Source organism: Notothenia rossii, assembly GCF_949606895.1.
Source record: "Notothenia rossii genome assembly, chromosome: 1".
NCBI classification, from domain to species: Eukaryota; Metazoa; Chordata; class Actinopteri; order Perciformes; family Nototheniidae; genus Notothenia; species Notothenia rossii.
In genome coordinates, this window is record NC_136912.1 from 14618573 (window position 1) to 14640367 (window position 21795).

Here is a 21795-nt window from a genome sequence, read left to right on the forward strand (position 1 = left end):
TTGATATGACTTGCATAGCTCTTTGAGATGTTCATATGGGGAGGATTAGCTATAGCTGATACAAAGTTTTTACAGTCAGTAATTGTGGTCCTTTCCTTTTTGCACATTGAGAAATGTTTTTTTTTGTATTGGGGTGAATTGAGTACTTCACTTCCATGTAAATGAATTGCTCACAGCTGACATCAATGAATTTCCTATAGTAATTGTAATTACTGTAGTGAGAATCCTATAAAAGATCTCCCTCACTTCAGTAAGATGTTTGTCAAGGGTGGTGTCGACACGCAAGGAGATATTTCCCACGCTGCCTTGCAAGGGAAGACATACGCTGTGACGTAGATGAGGCTATGTGGCCAGACAGACGGCAAAGAGCAGATCAGTAAAGCTATATAGATCTCATTCTCTGCTTTACTGCTGATTTACATCATTTACCCATGTTATTTTTTTTCCAGTGTATTGCTATTCATCTTTTGTTTCTGTTACGGTGCTCTTCTGAAAATGAGACATAAAAACAATGACATAGTTACAGTAACACACTGTTTTTCCTATATGTAAGTTTGTTTCTCCCAACTTGTTAGTTTTCCGTTCAGTTTCCAATATCGATAGCTTGAGGTTTGTGTATTGATGATTGTAGTCAGTATTTAGTGTGCCACTTAGCAATGACTGTTCAAATAGTCTTCTAATGAGCTGACAAATGTTTGTTTTTGGAGAAGGTATCTGGTTTTGGAAGGGGTATTTTTAGTTTTGAGTGCCTTAGAGCACTTTGCAAGAAATGTATATTGTTATGGTAGAATGTGTTGTTATGGTGACCGGAGTTTCAGTTAAGAAAACACATTTGTCTCATTAAAGGACAATTTGATCTGTTTCGATCGACTTATTCTTTTTTGTGACCAGTATTTTCAGTTTTGGTCATGTAAGTGCATTTTGCAAAAGATATTCAGAGTTATGGCAAGTGTGTTTCTGTTTAGATGGCTATGTTCTTGTTTTGAAGAAATTAATTTTGATTCTAAAAAGTGGGTTTAGCGATTGAGAAAAACTGTATTGTCAAAGTCTAGTTTTGAGATATGCTAATTCAACTACTTTTTTTCTGAAAGTTATGGAAGCCTTCGAGACCATAACTCAAAAGATATTTACAAACACATCACAACATTTCTCTGACATGCATGTGGAAATCAATTTGCTCATGTGTCCCTCTAAACATCATGTCGTATTTTACATGTGTCCGAAAGCCATTTTTATAGATTTAAAAAAAATGCAAATCAGTGTTGTTCTGTAGCTTCATGATTTATTTATTCAGGGTTCGACTTTGTAAATATGTTTTAATCATAACCGAAGAAAGACAGTCCCAAAAGGTACTGATTATTCATACCTGCAGGTTGAGGTCAGCGGCGTGTGTGTGTGTTTGTGTGTGTGTGTGTGTGTGTGGTGTGTGTGTGTGTGTGTGTGTGTGTGTGTGTGTGTGTGTGTGTGTGTGTGCGTGCGCGTGCGCGTGTGCATGTGTGCGTGCGCGTGTGTGTGTGTGTGTGTGTGTGTGTGTGTGTGCGTGTGTGTGTGTGTGTGTGTGTGTGTGTGTGTGTGTGTGCGTGTGTGTGTGTGTGTGTGTGTGTGTGTGTGTGTGTGTGTGTGTGTCTGTGTGTGTGTGTGTGTGTGTGTGTGTGTGTGTGTGTGTGCGCGTGTGCATGTGTGTGTGTGTGTGTGTGTGTGTGTGTGTGTGTGTGTGTGTGTGTGTGTGTGTGTGTGTGTGTGTGTGTGTGTGTGTGTGCAGAATAGCAAGAGTAAGCCTGTGGGTTTATGGGTTCATAGGTCAGGTGAATATGGGTAGCTGTTGATTTATTCTACGCGTCTACATGTCAATATGTCTGTCTAGGGGTTTAAATAGAGTATTTGTTGGTGGTTAAAAAGCCGGACAAGCATGTGAGGCAGAGGTCTGTAGAACATTTCAGAGGAGGGAAGCAAAAACATTTCATTCTGTTTTGCAAATGTGGATAAAGCCTTCAGAGAACCATTGATGAGTATGGATGCTCAGCAGCTCACAGGATATTCATCGTCACCCTGGAAACAACACTACTTTGATAAATGTTGCTTCAATCAAGATCTTTGCCATGAAATCTATTTGACCTGAAAGAAACTTGATTGAAGTCATCACTCTTTCCTGCCACAGAATGTTTTTGGAACAGCTGATGAAATCACTCTATGATTGTGGTCCTCGAAGATAAGGAATTATTCGCTTGTGGACAACTGAACTATATTCACTTCACTGGAATTTTAATTCTCCTCTATTAGATGTCAGAAAACAATCTTGAGAAACCTAATTTTGACCTTTGACCTCTGTTTCCATTGCATACTGGCATGCCTATCCCGGGAAAGGTTGTGGAGGTGAATGGCGTGCCTCCTTTGGTTGCAGGTTGGGGATGGAGCATGGTGGTGTAAATTTGTCTATTTTTCTCATTCACTGAGACCATCACCTACTACCTCAAAATGGACTGTGTGTGTGTGTGTGTGTGTGTGTGTGTGTGTGTGTGTGTGTGTGTGTGTGTGTGTGTGTGTGTGTGTGTGTGTGTGTGTGTGTGTGTGTGTGTGTGTGTGTGTGTGTGTGTGTGTGTGTGTGTGTGTGTGTGTGTGTGTGTGTGTGTGTGTGTGTGTGTGCTTGGATGCCCACTCTATAACGTAACTGTGTTGTAGAATAATGCGATTATTTTCCAAGAGCTTTCATAACCGTTCGATCTATATGGATTATGATCCAGATACAAGCGGCCGAGATGGGTTTTCTCCGCAGGGTGGCTGGTGTCTCCCTTAGGGATAAGGTGAGAAGTTCAGTCATCCGGGAGGGACTCAGAGTTGAACGGCTCCTCCTTCGAGTCGAAAGGAGCCAGTTGAGGTGGTTCGGGCACCAGTTAGGATGCCACCTGGGGGACTCCCTAGGGAGGTGTTCCAGGCACGTCCAGCTGGGAAGAGACCAAGGGGTAGACCTAGGACCAGGTGGAGGGATTATATCTCTTCGCTGGCCTGGGAGCGCCTTGGGATCCCCCAGTCAGAGCTGGTTGATGTGGCCAGGGAAAAGAAAGTTTGGGGCTCTCTGCTGGAACTGCTACCCCCGCGACCTGACCACGGATAAGCGGGAGAAGATGGATGGATTGATGGATTATGATCTCTTAATAAATTAACCCATTCATTATTGTACAAATATTGAAAAAGTCAAGGAGTAAAAATATCTTGGACATTGTTTGGATTGAGCGGGGGACTTTTAAATACAATTTGATTAACGTTTGAGCATATGAAAGGCAAAGGCATTTTTTCCATATGAACAAACCATGTTTTGATTATGATGACATTTTATTCAGGCATGCTTCAGCAGCAACTCTGAAGCCCTCGGATTCTGAATATGACTTTGCACAAAGGTGTATTAAAGGAGATATAGGAATATGACACTCTTCATTGTGAGCTGCATGCTAAGGCTGGGTGGCCTCTTTCTCTTTGAGACATGATGGTTTTATTTATTTATACTGCCCTTAGTGTCTTTTTACCCTCTTACATTACGTTGTTGTTGTCTTTTAATTTGATCCTTATAAACTCGCTCAAACAATAGGATTAAGTTTCCGGTGGCGTCTGTTTTACTGAGCTTGGAAAATCATGCTCCCTTTTGTTCACCTGCAACCTAGAATAACATGCAGAACAATCTGAAGTTTAAATCAGGTTAAATCTAAAAACATTCAATTAAAAACGTTTTTCACTTCCAGTTGTTCTTGTTTTGGTGGACTAATTGTCTTTAAATATTATTTCAGGGTTTTATAATTGTATTGATTTGTACTTTATAAATCCTTTTCCATTCAAGTGTATTACTCTTGTTTCTTGATGCATTGAGTTTTATTGTTTTATTTAGACATAATCTAAATGAGGTCTCTACTGAATTGAATGTGCTTCTGAATTAAATTAATGCATTTCCTTCATCTCATGGTCTCACCACCAAACGGAGAAGGGGGGCGTCCGGTGCCTTGCTCAAGGGCACCACGGCAGGGCAGGAGCTGAACTGGGACCTCTCCAAGTAGCAGTCCACACTCCATATTTTAGGTCTGCTCAGGGACTTGAACCGGCGACCCTACAGCTACACTGACTGAGCCACTGCAGGACATATCACGTTCTTTGAAATAATTTTGTTTGCTACGAACCCTACATATAAGGCCTTTATATCTCTGTGGACTATTCTCTTCCTTATTATTAATAATACAGTTCTATCCTTTTATTTTGCTCTGCAGCTACTGTCCATTACCCACGCTTAACCCAGTTGTATTGTCTTCACATACGTTTGTAACTTTGATCACATGACATGAAGACCTCTGAAATGCCCTTGAGCAAGGCACTAAACCCCTTACTGCTGCTCAGTTACAAACTGTTTCGACTGTGTGTGTAAATAAATGTTTTTGTTTTTTTCAGTGGACCGTGTGCATCGATTTTTACAAGCTCAAAACATTGTTGTATTTGTTGCTCTATTAAAATAAAAGTAGAGTTAATTCAAATGTTTTTATTGTTTTGTTTTGTGAGGGTATAGCAGAGTAAGAGTTAGGAGACAGAACACCTGCAAAAGAAACACCATTATATGGCTTAATAGTAGACAATACATAGGCTGAAAAAAGACAATTCAAATTAATAGATAATTAATAACAAGGTTGGGAAACAGTCAAAATACTTTACAGGCAGTTCAATCAGGAGAGACTTCATTTCGTTTAAAGAACATTTATTGACACATGCCATATGATAAATGTTAAGTATTTGGTGATTAGACCCCGATCCTGAAATCGTATATCTAAAGGGGGGATGCAGCGGTGAGCATATGGGAACACCCCCCCCCCCCCCCCCGGGTCTAGACCGGTGATGATGCTGAAGATCTGGATTTGATGAGGAGATGGGATGAAGAGGAGGTGTGATGAGGTCTTTGGATTAGCTCTCACCTGATGTGATGAAAGGAGGTGGATGGGGAGGAGGCGGTGGGCAGCATGAACACCTGAGAGGATAACCATTTTAAAGTTTGGCTGCAGCACGATGATTAGCTGCTGAGATTGAGGTGAATGTAATAGGTTAGCAGGAAGCTCGTGATGAGCTGATTATAAGCAGCTGCAGAATGAATGTATACCAGTCTTCTTGAAAGAACTTGCGCTGATCATTTCAATCAGGAGAGACTTCATTTTCTTTAAAGAACATTTATTGACACATATGATGTTGGCCATATGATGCATGTTAAGTCTTTGGTGATTAGACCCCGATCCTGAAATCGTATATATCTAAAGGGGGGATGCAGCCGTGAACATAGGGAACCCCAAAAAAGGAGGAAAGTGGATGAAAGATTAAGATCGGACCACTTGACGAAGGATTTTACCTTACCAGGTGGCATGGATTCAGCTGAGACATGATTGAGGATTTAGACCGAGATTTATGCAGCGAGGCAGAAATGTATATAAATGATATAGAGAAGGAGCCTGACTGCGGCCGGGTATGAACTAGGAAAAGAGAAACCCCCAGCAAACGAATGTTTCTTAAACATTGTCGCCTTCGTCACGGAAAATGTGCGAACTGGCCCTGTATTCACACTGACTGTGTATGTCAGTCAATGGGCAAACTATACTATACCCTGCCCTACCACTCCACTACAGGCCCCTCCAACATACGCCCCACTATCCAATCAGTGCCCAAAATTGTAATGCCAGTTTTTTTTTCAATTCAAAACATCCAAACTATCCCTTAAGATGGTGCAGACTTTGAACAAGACAGCTATGAATTTGCTGCACAGAAAAAACATGACATTGTGGTTACAATCAAATTACATTGTTTTGTTATTGTGTTTTTCAGATAAATGAAGAATTTAATCGGATCGCCAGCAAAGACCTCCTGGGGACGTTCGGTGCAGCCTTTGACAAACATGTGCCTTGCCTGCTGAAACTATACCGGGCTAGGAAGGGAGCTTTTGGACAGAAGATGGAAGACCTCTTAGAAAAACTTGATGAGTGAGTTAAGTGCCCCAATCTAAGAGCTTGCAAAAGTGAAGGGGAAAATGGCCTGTCACTTGCTCAGCAGCCTAAGGAGACGGGTCCACCAAAGCCCTTTTCCCCCGTTTGAAAATATGAAATGCTCCTTCGCCTAACATTTGTAGAAGCAAAAACGCTTTGATGGAAAGGCTTTAGTAAAAATGGATGTTAAAATTCATTGCTTGGTGTTCTTAGTTGGTGGAATTTGAGAACTATAACAGTATTTTTAATTTGTAAAAGTAGAAATTAAAATTGTCCGCAGGATTGCAGTTTTTGTTTTGTTTTGCCAGTCTTTTACTGGGATGTTACTGCGATCTGACCTGTTCTTTATCCTCCTCATTACTATACAGAAAGTCGGATTTTGTATACATTAATACGGCACTAAACTAATTTATATGTTTGTGTGTTTCCCACTGGGTAGGCAGGCTACTCCTTAGACATCCGTGAGGCCTGCCCATTTGTGTCCGAGATGACACAACAAAGTTTCTTCTGGAGTGTTTGGTAAGTAATACTAACTGTAGGAAATAAACGTACACAATACAAGTAATATTGCTTAATGTAGCTTTAAAATGTTATGACCTCATATAGCTTATGCTAATCATTTTATGCATAATACTGAGCTCAGAGATGTTTTCACCTCATGAACCCGAGCGTGGTGAGTTCACCCAAAATTAAAAATAAATATCAGCGCTGTTTGAGCAACAGCCAACCCGATACAGCTGGCCATTGTTGTCTGGTGTTCTTTGTCAGAAAATACTTCTTTATAGAACTTGGCACAACAAGGTTGGTGGGTGATAGCAGCCATGCTGTTGAGTTGTAATTATAACTTCCACAAGCTGAATGGTAAGACTCAGTGGCTTGGTGCTAAAGTTAGAATCACCTTCATTGAAGTTGATGATGCCCCCATATCACCAAATGTGTGAGACGTGGCTGTTGTGTTGGAAGGGACCATTGTACTGCATGAACCACCAGACCTCTCTACTGCCTTTGCATACCTCTTAGGCCTACTTTATGCAATGAACATTGATTATCCAAAGGAGATGAGGTACACCTTTGAAGCCATTCAGACTTCTACATCTAAAGATGTACAAAATGTTAAATTTAAATTAAATCGTAATAATTAACTGAATAAATAATTGCTCTTTTTTTGTTTGTTCATTTTCAATGTTGATTGCAATCTTCAGCGTGACAATATCTCAATGTTGATTCAATTACTTTTTGCTATCTGATAATAACATTGTTTCAATGTTGATCATATCGTAATTGAATCAATATTGAATATGGGTTGAACTGTTATACAAATTGTACATATTATACATTATGGCACAAATCACTATACTCTTGAACTGTTACATGTGACATTCGGTAACATATTCATATGAAGCTCAGCGTAAGTTATTTCAGGAAGACTGGTATACATTCGCTACGCAGCTGCTTATAATCAGCTCATCACGGGCTTCCTGCTAATCTCAGCAGCCACAATCACAACCTTGTTACGCCACTGGTGCTAAATCTATTTGTTAGAATTGATTTGATCTTGGCTTAGATTACTTTGTGATCATTGACATGCGGTGCAGATTCCATACATGCCAAAAGCAACAGAGAGGTGAGCATTCAAAGCTACAGTCATAAAAGTTCAAAGAATAACGGTAATTTACCAATGATTTATAGAGATAATAAGTGTTAATGATTTAGAGACTCAGTCGACAGAAACAGGAAACTAGAGGTTAGGACCTTAGGTAGAGACTCACACCAAAACTGATTCAATAAGCTTCGGGCGTGAGCACTGTGTAAACAGACTTTCCTGCTCGGATGTGTAGTGATCTTAGAGCTGAACTTATAAATATTTTAATATAGATCAAGTGTGTAATGTGAAACCCGGGAAATAATCACTTCACCGCACTACCCTTTTATTTTGTCGAAGGTTTTAGCATCTTTCAACTCATGGTTTTAACTTACTTTACTCACTCCTAATTTAAAATATCCAAAGGCAAACATTGTTGAAATCTTGTAGGGTGACATATTTTCCTTTTTCAGGTGGAACTCAAATGTGGATGCACAGAGGCCTTGTGGTCATTAATCTGACTTTGTGAGACAACAAAGTTAATCTTCTTACATCTAATAGATTTACTGAAGTGTTGTAGCTTACTTATAAATCAAATCAATCAAATCAAGTTTTATTTATATAGCAGATATTTAAAACGATTTTTGGTCGAGCCAAAGTGCTGTACATACAATAAAAATACTTTACAATAAAAACACTTTACAACAAATACAACAGCACAAATAAAAAATCACACACAGGGAAATGTCAGGAGTCGTGCTCCGCTCTGACTAGAAGGCCAGAGAGAAGAAGTGAGTTTTTAGTGTAGATTTAAAAACCCCTAGGGTCTGGGCCGACCTCACGTGGAGGGGCAGAGTGTTCCAGAGCCTAGGGCCAGCTGCTGCGAATGCTCGGTGCCCTCAGGTTTTGAGCCTGGTCTTGGGAACTATCAGCAACAGCTGGTCAGCCGACCTTAAAGCTCTGGCTGGAGTGTAGCGATGGAGGAGTTTGACTATATAGGCCGGAGCCAGCCCGTTTAGTTCTTTAAAAACAAATAAAAGGAGTTTTAAATCAATTCTGAACCGAATTGGAAGCCAGTGCAGTGAGGCCAGAATTGGGGTGATGTGGTCACGCTTTTTATGGTCAGTGAGAAGACGTGCAGCTGCGTTCTGCACATACACATACACCTTTGAGGTATTTGTACTTTACTTAAGTATTTCCATTTTGTAACTCTGTGTGCTCTGTGCTGTTACTTTTACCGGCTGGGCTTCTATGTACTGTATATTGGGTTGGAGTTAGAGATGAAAGGCCACTTTTCAGAAGAAGTGAGAAGATATTGTTGAAGACACACTTGTTTACAGTCATCCACATCTGTTTCTTTCTAACTTTACCCAACTTCTGTTTTTACCACGATAACCAGAGCCTCATTATTTCCATAAGATATGAGACGGAGTTTGCAAGAGCTTATGGGTATCGAACCATTGACCTTCAGGTTGGTAGACATCTATGTACCCATCGAGCTAAAGCCACCCGGACAAATCTAATTAAAAACTCAACAGTCAAGGATCACAAACGATATCACAATATTTCAACTGGGAACTAAAGAAGCGGGAATACTGAGTTGGGTTTTGCAACACTTCGTCAGTGTTTCATCAGCTGTAAGACATGTATGTGTTGAAACTTGTCAGAGGAAATTACTACACATTATTCCACCTGTGTTCATTTTTATTATTCTGCCAAATCTTTTACAAATGCCGAAATCCACCCAAACGGTTAGCTCAATTATGAAATGGCGGCTATGAGTCTTATAATTTCTGACCTACAAACAATAGCTCTGCTGTGGCTGTGAGTTAGTGTGGTCGTCTCGCAGTAGGAAGGTTGTGTGTTCCGGCCCTGCAGTCTATATACATAGTTTTATCAACTGAACAATACAATGTTTTAAGCTAATAAACGTTTACATCTGGCTCTCGAGGGCTCTGAAGTGAAGTGTCCTTCTTGCGCCAAATACATCCAGACAAACTCCATTACAGTTTCAATGATTAATAATCTGCCATATAGTATTTTGTTTCTAGACTTAAAAAAACTAATACATTAACTGATGTGGGAACCAAAGTGTGAGACTGGAGATGGATCAAACCACAATGGGGTTGGAAGCTAAGCAGGATCGGGCCGGTTCATTACTTGGATGGGGGAAGCTTTAAACTTTTAAAATATGTATTTAGCATGTGTTGTTCTGCTCAAAGAGAGAAGGGCTCTGTCACTGTGTTCCTCTTTGACATTTCCACATAAAAGTGGGACTTGTCAGAGGAAGTGAAAGAAAATATTATAGCAACTCAAAAATGTTTTTAAAGACACATAAACTAAATAAATAATCGTATCCACAGAATACAAGGCTACCAAGTGAAACAGCATGGCCAGCAGCATTGTGTAAAATATGCGCTAATTGTGTGCTTAAAGATACGAATTCACTCCAAAAAACATCACAGCAACAGATACTATGGGCATTAATACTTTGACTATATGGCCTAGAGGTCTAAGCCTTGGTGTTACATGTGGGGGCCTCAGGTACAACACCCGGGGGTAATGCCTTCAATCTTCAGATGTACTCAATAACATTTTAAATTAACATTATACTTATGTTAAATCATCATCATAACTAAGCCATCAGTCAGAAAAACCGCTAAAGAAGAATGGCATGTTGATAGTGTTACTGATGGGGAACTGTGAGCAAAGGAACATTAATGAGCTCCAGCATTGCGAGCATGAAGAATATCATAAGAGATTTAACATAGAGATAATGTCAAATGAAAAAATTACTGAGCATAGCCAAAGACAAAACATGTTATCCTTGTAACCCCGCATGTAACCCCGCATGTAAAACCATTGAATAAACTCGACTCTCTTTTTTTCACCCAGCCCACGTAACCTGAAATCACATTTCCCAGAGTACATCAGGAGGAGCAGGGCTGGATTTTCATATACAGTCTATCTATGGGCTGGATCCATGGGCTGGATCAGAGTCCGTGGGCACCATGGCACCATGGCTGTATAATAAGAACTGGATACAGCGTCGGAGGCGGGGTCTCGTTCTTTCCTATGAGAGCTGCTCATTGGCGCATGAAGGCGTAATGGCCCAACTTTTCAGAGCAGAAGAACCCGTATGTGCAGTCACAGAGCATGCGCCCCTTAAGCCCCGCCCCCCGAGCGCTCACTCGGCTCACTAGAATGAATGGAGAGAGAAAATAAATCTAGATTCTGCTTTTAGTGCATTTTACAACTTTAAGGACTTAATGATTCTAATAAGGGCTATAAAAGTGTTCATACTGGGTAGTTTATTTAGTTTAAAAAAAATTATCCGCTGATTTACAGACGTCTCTTTCCCCATGTTAGTCAATGGGAAAAAGGAATTCTGGGCCGGGTGACGTCATGGACTTGTAGTACCGCCGTTTGGACACTACGAATTTTGGGAACAGAGTCCGTCGCACTTCCTGGGGGATTGGTGCGCACCCGGGTGTGGCACACAGTCGCGTACCGTCACAATCACGCGCGCAACGGAGAGTTTATCCGGGTGGGTTTCTGCAGTCTGTTCTTCTTTCCCTCCCGTCTTTCTCTCCATCGGACCTCTCTCTCCGCTCACAGAGCTTCTTCTGACAGCTGCTATCAGCGGTGAGTTTTATTTCAATGTATCGCGTTCACCTCCAGATCAAAGTCAAGCAGCATCAGGCAGGTTAGCGAGGGCAGCCGGGGTCTACCAGAGGACAAAGGACGGAGGAAGTTTGAAATATACACCATGAGGAGATAGGAACCGGATAACATAAAGAAGTGGATTACAAGCCGTTAAAAAAAATATATGGTCTCCAGTTTTGGATGTTTTTTGGTTAATTGCCATGTTTGTTGCTGAATTACTCGTTTCTCTTTCCGACAGATCTTCCTTTTCCCCCGAATAAACCAACAAGACTGACAAAATGGTGAGTCACCTTCACTTTGAAATGTCTTTAAGCTGTACAACGAAACACAGATTGTAAATAAAAAAGACGATTTAAATAATATAGGTCCATACAGACTTTGCTAAAATCCGCTATTTATGCAAATATCTGACTCATTGTAGTTTTTACCCTATGAACTCCAAGTCAACGCCCACTTTGATCCACATTATATAATACTAAGACGTGTATCTAAGTCTAGTTCAGGGTTTACATGAGAATGATTAATTACTGTTCATACATTAACCCATAAACTTCTGCAAATGTAGAAGGTGTGGCAGTACATCTGTTCAAGACAAAAAAAAACGAATTACTTTGCAACCATTTATAGTTAGTTCAATGAGCTACATGTTGCTATAATTAAGTGTATCTTACATAGAAAGTTATCGATTGGAGACTTTTACTCTTAAAACTTTCCAGTTCTTTAAGTTTAAAGTGTTTGTGTGTGTGTGTGTGTCTGTGGAGAGATTTTTTGGGGGAAGTTGGGAAGTTTACTGAATGACTCACGTGGGCTCTTTTCCATTTGGGTGGGTCTCTGTCCCTCCACCGCTCTCTGTTTAATACACCCATTTCCACGTCTAGCGTGCAGTTTATAACTGTCCTCCCTCTCTTAAAGGGAAACAGTTATTTTCTTATTTTGATCCAGGGTGGAGTACTGTACTGTACTGTACCGTAAAGAAATGTGATTATATTTACGATTATCAGCTGTGATGCTGTAACTCTGCTGCACTCTGCAGAAAGATTACGAAATGCTCACTAAAGTCAGTTGTATTAAAGTCAAGTCTAATGCAGCCAATGCAGTGAAAAGAGCAAAAGCAACGAGAAATTAATCATACCAACTATTTGCCAACTATGTACTCCTGTTCTGGCCCCCAGACATGTTTTAATATCCATAAAATACTGTCCTTAAAATGATCCAGAGTGTCTGTTTTTGTCTTTCCACAAAATATTTAAATGACCTTGTTGATTCTTAAAATGACTTATTCTCCCTTGTTAAATAGTTCTGAATCGTTGTATGCAAAATTTTAACTACTACACAATATACCGACTACTTCTCTAAAAGTAAATAATCTGCATTTGTATTTTTTTCCTGCCCTGAAAAATGTCTAAAATATTAATATCCATTGAAGTGTAACTTTAAGTTTCAAAATGTAAACTACACTTTTAATTCCCAAAGGAAAAATGCCTCGAACATGGCAGTTAAAACAAAAATGATTGAACGACAACCAAACCAATATTGTTGGTTTTGGACTGTTTATGGAATTAGCTGACAGTAAAATAAATATATATAAAATGCTAGCCTTATCCAAGATAAACAAAAGACAGCAATAACACAGTTAACAGGTAGATGCTTTTTTGACTATTTCTTATACGAGCAATCGAGCATGTATTGTGGATTGTTTGGTGTCACTATGTGTGCTTTAGAGCAGAGATGCCAGTTGTGACAGCGTTTGTGTAAACATGGAGGGTCAGCATACCTCCATCACATACCCCCAGCCTCAGGTCATGTCTGAACTCGCTCAAAGAAATCAACTTATCACTAAAGAAGCTAGAACTTTTCAACATGATCTGCATTGAGTTTCTCGTCTAAATATCTTCTCGTCCAGCTGTTCAGCCTTCCGCATGTTGATTAGATTTAGTTTGGCTTGTGGCGATGAGTGTATTTATTAAGGAGGAGAGCTCGTGGACTTGTTGGCGTTCCTTCCTGACGAAATAAACAGAATCCTGGTTGTTAGCAGCTGCTTGTTTTTGGACGTCACTGCATTTTTTTCTTTTTCCACATTTTCGGGGTCAACATTCCCGTGGTTTTCCTCTAAACATCCCTCCCCATGAAATAAGAGGGGAAAAGCAGGGCTATATCTTATTGTTAATGTGTCATAGTTTTAGGGAGTGTCTGGACTGAGTGCAGAATTGTTACTGAAAGAAGCCCTGTTGCTTCAAATCAATTCAAAGTTAATGTTTTTCAGCCTTATCACATCCTCACTGTCCTCCATACCGATCTCTCTGCCTGAGAGACTTTTTTCACATTCAGATAAATTATTAACCTGATCACCCATCATTTTTGAATAGCTAAAAAAAAATCTGAGACGTGGGCGGAGACTCCAAGGCAATAACAAACAAATTGGAACATGATGTTCATCAAACTAGTGTATGAAAACATGTATTTGATGTGTGAGCTAGTGGGCTCATGTGCATGTATTTTATTCAGGTCTGTAACTCATTAAGTTCATCAAGTATTGGATGAGTTTGCACATAGCACATCTGAGACAGTGTTTTAAATGTACAGAATGTATGCATGAATGTTAATATTGGTAAAGGGGGAAATCATTTGACATTATGTACATGGGGAATATGAGATATGACTTCTTGTATCTATCTTAACCAAGCATCCATTGTATAAGTATATACATCTGCAATAATAAAAAAGGAGGAAAGGCATTAAACAAATAAGGGAATCTTGGATGTCTATTTGTAAGCATCAAACTATAGATTGATTGAGAATGACGTGCAAAGTTATAGCATTAACTTTACATCTGATACAAGGCCATAGACCGCAACATTTTTTATTTTGTTTCTAAATACATTTAGTTTCTAAGTAACGCACTTGTTCATATACAAATGTAGCATGCGTAAATAACGTTGCTATCCTAATGATACACATACAGACACTTATTTTCACGCATATCCTGTTGGATGCCATTGAGGAGTATTTACAAAAGGAGTCATGACGAGATATAAAGACACTTACTGACTGTCAAACTGCAGCTGAAGTTTGTTATGTGTCCAAAAATGTAACTCACTTTAATGCGGTGTGTATATAATTGTCAGTGTTAGGCTGTGGCACTGGCAGTGTCTTCAATTCCCATGAGAAATACTATGCATTTGGGTATTATGGGTTGTGTGCAAAAGGTTTAATCTGTCTCTGCAGTCTGAACAACATTTGGATGTATTCAGAAATATAGTATAAGGGTCCAGAATTTGGGGAAAATAAAGCTGCCCCACAAAACTATATAAATAACAAAATAAAACGTACATTAAAATAATCCACTTCTGTTCGTTTCTTCCATGTTGCAGGCCGGCAAAGGGACTGTGGTTGCCTGTAGAAACTTCAATGCCACTGACGACGCCGAGGTCCTGTACAAGGCCATGAAGGGGCTCGGTAAGACCAATTCCGATTATTCACAGTGCAATTCTAAGACAAAATAGAGACATCTAAAATGGGACACCTTTGTAATATGATTGAAGCTTGAGAATAGGCACTCATGTTTACTAACACATCGAAAATTGGAGAGGGTTTCTTTATTACTCATTAACATTTACAACCTACAAAAAATGAACCCTTATCAAAGACCCTAAAAACTAAACTAACCTAACCCTGACTCCCTAATTAATGATACCATCTGTTTAAACATTGGTCTTTAGACATTATAAACAGAGACATATGACCTGTGGCAATAATCCTACAAATAATTAGCTTGTGTCATATGATACCGGAGGTGTGTCAGTCAGTAGTAAAACATACACACCAATGAGAGAGTGTTAAGGGTGAGTTCCTGTCTGTAGTAATCCCTGCTGTCTGTGTGGAGCTCCACAGTGAGTCATAAACACCAGAGCTGAAACTTGCGTCACTGTAAGACACGTCAGCTGACCTCGAATGAAGCCTGTAGTTATGTGGGGGGAATAATTGTGTGTGCATGCTCATTGTTATGTAATGTGTATGTATGTGTTACTGCGTCTCTGAGTAACCATGGTTCTTGTTGCCCTAGGGACCAACGAGGATGCCATCTTGCAGCTGTTGTCGTCCCGCAGCAACCACCAGAGGCAGGACATCAAGCACGCCTACAAAACTCTGTTTGGAAAGGTGGGATTACTCGAACAGCTGTCAAACCACAACACAAACACACATACCACGAGAGCTCCAACTTACAATGTCTGTGGCTAGTGTTTTAAACTAGCCACTGTGCGTTTAAAGGCTTTATCTGTTCTCTGCCAGTTAGCCTAGCTTAGCATAATGCTTTGTAATGGGGGGATGAGCTAGCTCAGCTCCAAGGTTAACAGAGGTCACTGTACCTGGTGAAACTATTCCTTAAACAAAAGCTGATCAGAAAACACAGGAAATAATGACCTCCATGATTAGATGTTGTTTATTGATATCTAATAAAAAAAATTCTACTTTGATGTTATTTAGAATTTCAAAAGAACACTTGATTTCAGTTGCCACAAAGAAAGGAACGTGTTCAACCACAGACAATTTTGAGTTAGTTAGCTACAATGTCATCAATTATTACTAAAACGGCTCAATTCAGAAACCTCACTAGAAGCTGTGGAACAATGCATTCATGTCAGCTCTACTGTGACAATTTAAACCTCATGACCAGCCAAAAAATCAAAGCTTAACTATGACCCAGTTGATCTATTTCTGTCGCTACCAATCATCAGCAGAAAATCAATATCTGTGACATGCCAAGATTACACATTAACTGCAGTCACACACATGATCTAAACAGAAGTACATGATGTTTCTTCACCACAGGATCTGGTGGATAACCTGAAGGGAGAGTTGGGGGGGAAGTTTGAGACCCTGATCGTGGCCATGATGGCCACGCCCCTCGTTTATGATGTGTCATCGCTCCGCAACGCCATCAAGGTAGGTGCTGCACACGCTGGATAAATGGCAAATATGAAGTTTTTGAGACCTTAGGTTGTAGGGAGCATCTGGAAACATTTGATTTAATTGGATGTCTCCCCTCTGTGACCTTTAGGGGGCAGGAACAGATGAGAAGGTCCTGGTGGAGATCCTGGCCTCCAGGACGCCTCAGCAGGTGAAGGAGATCGTCGCTGCTTATAGAAAAGGTAACACACACACACTTATTGTATGTTAGGAATTCCTAATGAGTCCTTATTGTTATTTAGATAAGATAAACCGCTGCTGTATTAATCCCTTTCAGGTGTCCGAACAGCAACAGCAAAAGTCTTATTATATTCTACATAGAACAAAGTTTTACGGCAATTGTATGTATTAATTAATACCGTAGGTAGTTAAAAACATTTTGTGAAAAAGAACCTTATAGAAAATGTGTTCCACTTTGCAAGGTTGGATCCTCCTCACCTCATCAAATTATGATTTGTAATAGGGTTTAGCAAAACAAAATGAAAATACTTTTTACGTTTTTCTGACCAAGAATCACCATAATGTCCTAAGAAACTGAACTTTGAGGAGAATTTGCACTGAATATAATCTATTCGAAATAAAACATCAATTGATTTGGATGAGGTGATCTTTTGTGCCTCAGAAACAATGGCACATTGTACAATGGAAGGATATCGCCCTCTTCAGGCCCACTTTAATTTCAAATGTTACGGTCTTGTTTTGGATTGAAATGAAACGCAAACATGTTTATTTCTTCAGAGTATGATGACGACCTGGAGGAGGATATCTCCGGTGACACTTCAGGTCACTTCAAGAGACTCCTGGTTATTCTGCTGCAGGTAAATCTCCTCTCCTTTCCTCAATCCTCATCTGTTCTCTTTTATCCATTCCCCTCTTTTTTCCTTTGTTCTCTCTCCTATCCTCATCACCTCTCATGTATCATTGTTCCCTTATTTTTTTCATTTATCAACTCCTTCTCTTGTTTCCTCACCTTCCCCCTCAATTTACCTCTAAACTTGCCTCCCGTCCTCTTTCCTTGTCTCCTCTCCTTTATCCTTGTGTCCTTTCTTATCTTCTTTCATGTTTACTATCCTTGTCTCATCCCCTGTTCTCTCCTTGTTTCCTTTCCTCTATCGTTGTCTTTTCTCATTTTCACTTCTGCTTCTTCTACTCTTGTTTCCTCTCCAAATTCCATGTTTCCTCACCTCTATCCTTGACTCGTCTCCTCTTCTTTCTTCTCTCCTTGTCTCTTCTCTCACATTCTCGTGTTATCTCTCCTCAGGCGAACAGGCAGAGCGGGGTCCAGTCAGAGCTCATTGACAGTGACGCTCAGGTGAGTTGTTGTTTGGTTGCTGATATGTCTGCTCTTCACCATCAATGGCGTCTTTGTCTTGTTGTCCGAGGGTGTGACTGTCACATGTGTTTCTGGACACACTCTTAATGCTTCCTTTGAAGCATGTGTTTGTGTGCTCTGGAGGCAGTTTTTTATACAGCTGATTATATAATTATGTTATGACGCCTCCTAGTGGAGGGATTTTAATATAGATTATAAAATGCAGAGAGTCACTGTGAAGAGGTTGGTCAGGGTATAAGTAAACATTTTTATTTTTTTTGTAGATCTTACTGCTTCTTTGCTGAGTGTTTCCTCAGAACAGCCTTTGTGTAAACATACTTTTCCCCAGTACTGAAGAGGCTTTATTGTTCTTGTTTAGTAGCCGTTTCTATAAATAGTATTTATTTATGCAGACTCCTTTTATCTAATATGTGACCTTGAAAATCTTTTCAACTCCTTTTCTTCATCACAAGTACAACTAATATTATTTTCTTCTGAAATGTAATGTAGTAGAAGTAACAAGAAGCAAGAATTGAGTTACTTGAATCCTTCTGATTCCAAAGGACAGACAATATATGATGTGCCTTTTTTGTTTCTGTGTCCACAGACCCTCTTCCAGGCTGGAGAGCACAAATTCGGTACTGATGAACAAACGTTTGTCACCATCCTGGGAAACCGGAGTGCAGAGCATCTTAGGAAAGGTTAGTGTTAGTGTGCGAGGAATTATAAAAGAGCCTGTGATTGTTTTTGCACTCAGACTTGTTATTCATACAAATTCTGCGCCCGTGTATTTCAGTATTTGATGCTTACATGAAGCTGTCTGGATTCGAGATGGAGGAGAGCATCAAGAGGGAAACATCTGGAGGCCTGCAGGATCTTCTTCTGGCCGTCGGTACGAAATCTGCTTCCGGATGCTTCTGATGTCAGCTGTCTGAGAGGTGGTGGCTTTAAAATGAATAATAATTATAACAAGTTAACTCTATATCTTTTCTGTTTTTGATTTAAAGTGAAGTGCGCCAGGAGCGTCCCAGCCTACTTTGCAGAGACGCTGTACTATTCGATGAAGGTAAGACGACAACAAATTCCCTTTCTTGAAGTTTTAACAAAAGTGAAACATAATAGGTATCCATCAGCCTGTGATTAGGTTTTGCTCTTAAATGTAATGCACGTTTCCCGGGCCTATGCTACACCCTTTCACCAAGTGTTTTAATAAATAATGGGGCCAGCTTTTTTTTCCATAATCCTCCACAGGGACAGAGGTGATAATACAGTCAATTGCCATGTAAATTGTTATTGTCTCTAAGAAATGTTTTTGTTTGTGTTTGTTGTTGCAGGGTGCAGGAACTGATGACAACACTCTGATCAGAGCGATGGTGACCCGCAGTGAGGTCGACCTGATGGACGTCAGAACTGAGTTCAGGAAGCTGTTCGCCTGCTCTCTGTTCTCCATGATCAAGGTAAACAAACACACACACCCACGCACGCGCGCGCGCACGCAAACTTATTGCACTCCTGCAAAACAAGAATTTATTTGAATGAATTTAAAGCATTTTTGTCGTTTTCTTTATCTCTGTGTGTTACAGGGAGATACCGGCGGAGACTTCAGGAAGGCTTTACTGTTGCTCTGCGGTGGAGATGATGCATAAACTAGAACCAGCAATAAAGCAGAAACTACACCTGAAGTTTATCGTCTCTTTCAAGTTTGCCCTTTTTTGGTCTTGGGATCACAATAAATTAACCCATAACATTTCATCAAAACAGTATTGTCTGTGTATGAGAGACGTCTCTATCATGTCTTTTTTAAACCATGACTCCAGATAATGTCGTTGAAAGGTAGCTAACATTTTGTTTTAAACCCACATTAATAATGCAGCTTTTAGTGTACATGTTCAGTATGATTTTTATTATATCATTTGTTTGTAATGCAAAAGTTTAAGACTACAGTTTGCACTGTGTATGGGAGAAGTACTATATGCAATAATAAACATTTCAACTGATGAAGTACAAGAGCACTTTTCTTCACTGTTTCAGTACGGATCCTTTATGTAAACTGTTTCATTTCTGTTTAGCATGCACTCACCCCTCATATCCACTAGAGGGAGATAGAGCAGCAGAGATAAGTTCAACCATGTCCTTATTGCTTGAAGACAGAGGTGGAAAGTAATTAAATGGAATACGTGTTTTACATACTCATGCAGCTTTATGCTTTTCCTACATATTTCATATAAGGGGTGTAAGAAAATGTTGATTAAATATCTTGATGTTGTCTTATATTGGATCAATATTAAAACACTTTTAAATCAACATTTACATGCAAAGCCAGTGGCTCAGATTGCACAGAAAAGTAGTGCTAGCTTTTTTTACGTTAGAGGTGATGAATGAAGATTAAAATGTTTTGATTGCTTAAAAAAGCGTTTTTTATTCAACCAAGATAGTCAAAACGCATCACATCGAAAGAAGCAAACCTCAAATAAATGGATGAGCGAACTTAAATTATAAGGTGGTTTAGGTAAAGCACAATCGTCAGCTTTAAGTTTTCCACATCTGTCTCAATTAATTGGCTACAGCCTTGTGGGAATTGTAGTCATCATTTTCTATGACCCCTGCAAAGGTCGCAATTTGGGGGTTATACTTTGACTATACCTACTACATACTGTCTACAACATTATTTTTTTTTTAAACTACAACTACACTATTGACTTTGTAAGAGATCTTGTAATATCTTTGCCGTTTATTTGAATTATTGGAGCAACACTGTAACACCAATACATGATAAAAAAAAAAACATTGTGCTCTCACAAACGTGCCTTTTTAAAGGGTCAGTTCACCGTGCTCACACAAAAACAATCATAAGGAACACATTAACTTTTTGTTTAATTTGAATGAACTGATCCTTTGAAAACTCACTGGCTGGTGTTACTTCACTGCTGGAAACATGACATAAAACGTTTACTGCTGCATATTTTCTGCAGAAAACCTCTTAGTGATGCTAGTTTACTTTACAGTACAGAGTGCACATATGACAGGAAGTCCATAAAAACAAATAAAAGTAAAATTGAAGATCAAAATGTGCAGTGTATATAAATACATTATTCTATATTAAAAACATATTTGTATATGGCAAACAGGAATGTGTGTGTGTGTGTGTGTGTGTGTGTGTGTGTGTGTGTGTGTGTGTGTGTGTGTGTGTGTGTGTGTGTGTGTGTGTGTGTGTGTGTGTGTGTGTGTGTGTGTGTGTGTGTGTGTGTGTGTGTTAGAGGAGGGGTCATGAAGGTCCTGTTTCTTGTTATTCTTTTCCTGGGAGCCGTTGACGTTGATTGTTGCCACGGAAACCTGCAGCCAATAAGGAGGGGTGTTCAGCAGGACGTGTGTCAGGCCACCTCGAGCCACAGCAGAACAATACCTCCAGCTCCTCCCCCCCTTACTCCCCCTCACCTCCCTGCGTGTTTTTTGGGTGGGCAAGTGTCCGCTCAAATTTGTATGTCACATCTGAAGTACTTAGTCAAGCGGTGAGTTGTTGTTTTTTACCCTCAAGCCCCTCCTGAGAGAAGCAGCCCCTCCTCTGTTCGTCAGAGTCTCTGTGAGCTGCAAACAGCAGATCAAGTTCAAGGTCATGGTCTATTTTGCACAATAAAAGCTATGTAACATAGGTTAAAATGCCAATAAAAGAAGCAAAAGGACAAATGGGTACAATGAAACTTCATTTTGGCCAGGTCTGTTTGTCTGAACGTTCAGCCAGAGAACATTTTATTTGTTTTTCATTCATTTTTCAAGCAAAGTGTAAGATAAATATCGCTTTAGTTTCTCAAAGATGAAGATGTTCGTCTTTACTTTTTCTTAGGATGTACTGAATATATTCTATTTTTTAGACTTTTTGCTGAACAAAACAAACCATATAAATAGCCTTGCGCCCTAGGAATGTGTAATTGTATTACCACGATACTTTACAAACTAAACGATTGCTTGATTCATCAAAAACATAACAATAAATAGTATTTAGTAAAAGTCATTGTTGGCCCTAAATTCATGACATTGTGTTAAATGTTTCAGAGGCTGCAGCAGCTTCAGTTCTAAAGACACAGGATCTTACATTTACCTGCAGCTGGGTAACAACGCTTTTATAAAAGAGTATTAAATAACAAAACATGCTAACATGCTAGCATTTGCCATTCATGATTCAACTAAGCGATTAAAGTGTCCTCATGCTGTGAGATGTATAAAGGGGACAAACACGTGGAAAAAAGAGGAATTCTTGTAGGAAGCTTTTTGGT

The 21795-nt window shown here is 39.7% G+C and overlaps 1 protein-coding gene across 2 annotated transcripts; it reads left to right on the top strand.

The window, feature by feature from the left end:
• Positions 1 to 11070: 11070 nt before the first annotated feature.
• Positions 11071 to 19521, top strand: anxa5b (annexin A5b; the record flags this gene model as incomplete). Of its 2 annotated transcripts, XM_079693803.1 has the most annotated exons (13): positions 11071 to 11223; positions 11483 to 11525; positions 14616 to 14700; positions 15308 to 15402; positions 16075 to 16188; positions 16304 to 16394; positions 16951 to 17030; positions 17474 to 17524; positions 18132 to 18225; positions 18321 to 18416; positions 18532 to 18590; positions 18859 to 18981; positions 19108 to 19521. In XM_079693803.1, 12 exons carry the CDS (start codon positions 11523 to 11525, stop codon positions 19168 to 19170), a joined length of 954 nt encoding a protein of 317 aa, XP_079549929.1. In that variant the 3' UTR covers positions 19171 to 19521. The 2 variants fall into 2 exon arrangements, with proteins under 2 accessions (XP_079549929.1, XP_079549928.1); XM_079693802.1 differs by lacking the exons at positions 11071 to 11223; positions 11483 to 11525 and having other exon boundaries at positions 14607 to 14700.
• Positions 19522 to 21795: the final 2274 nt, after the last annotated feature.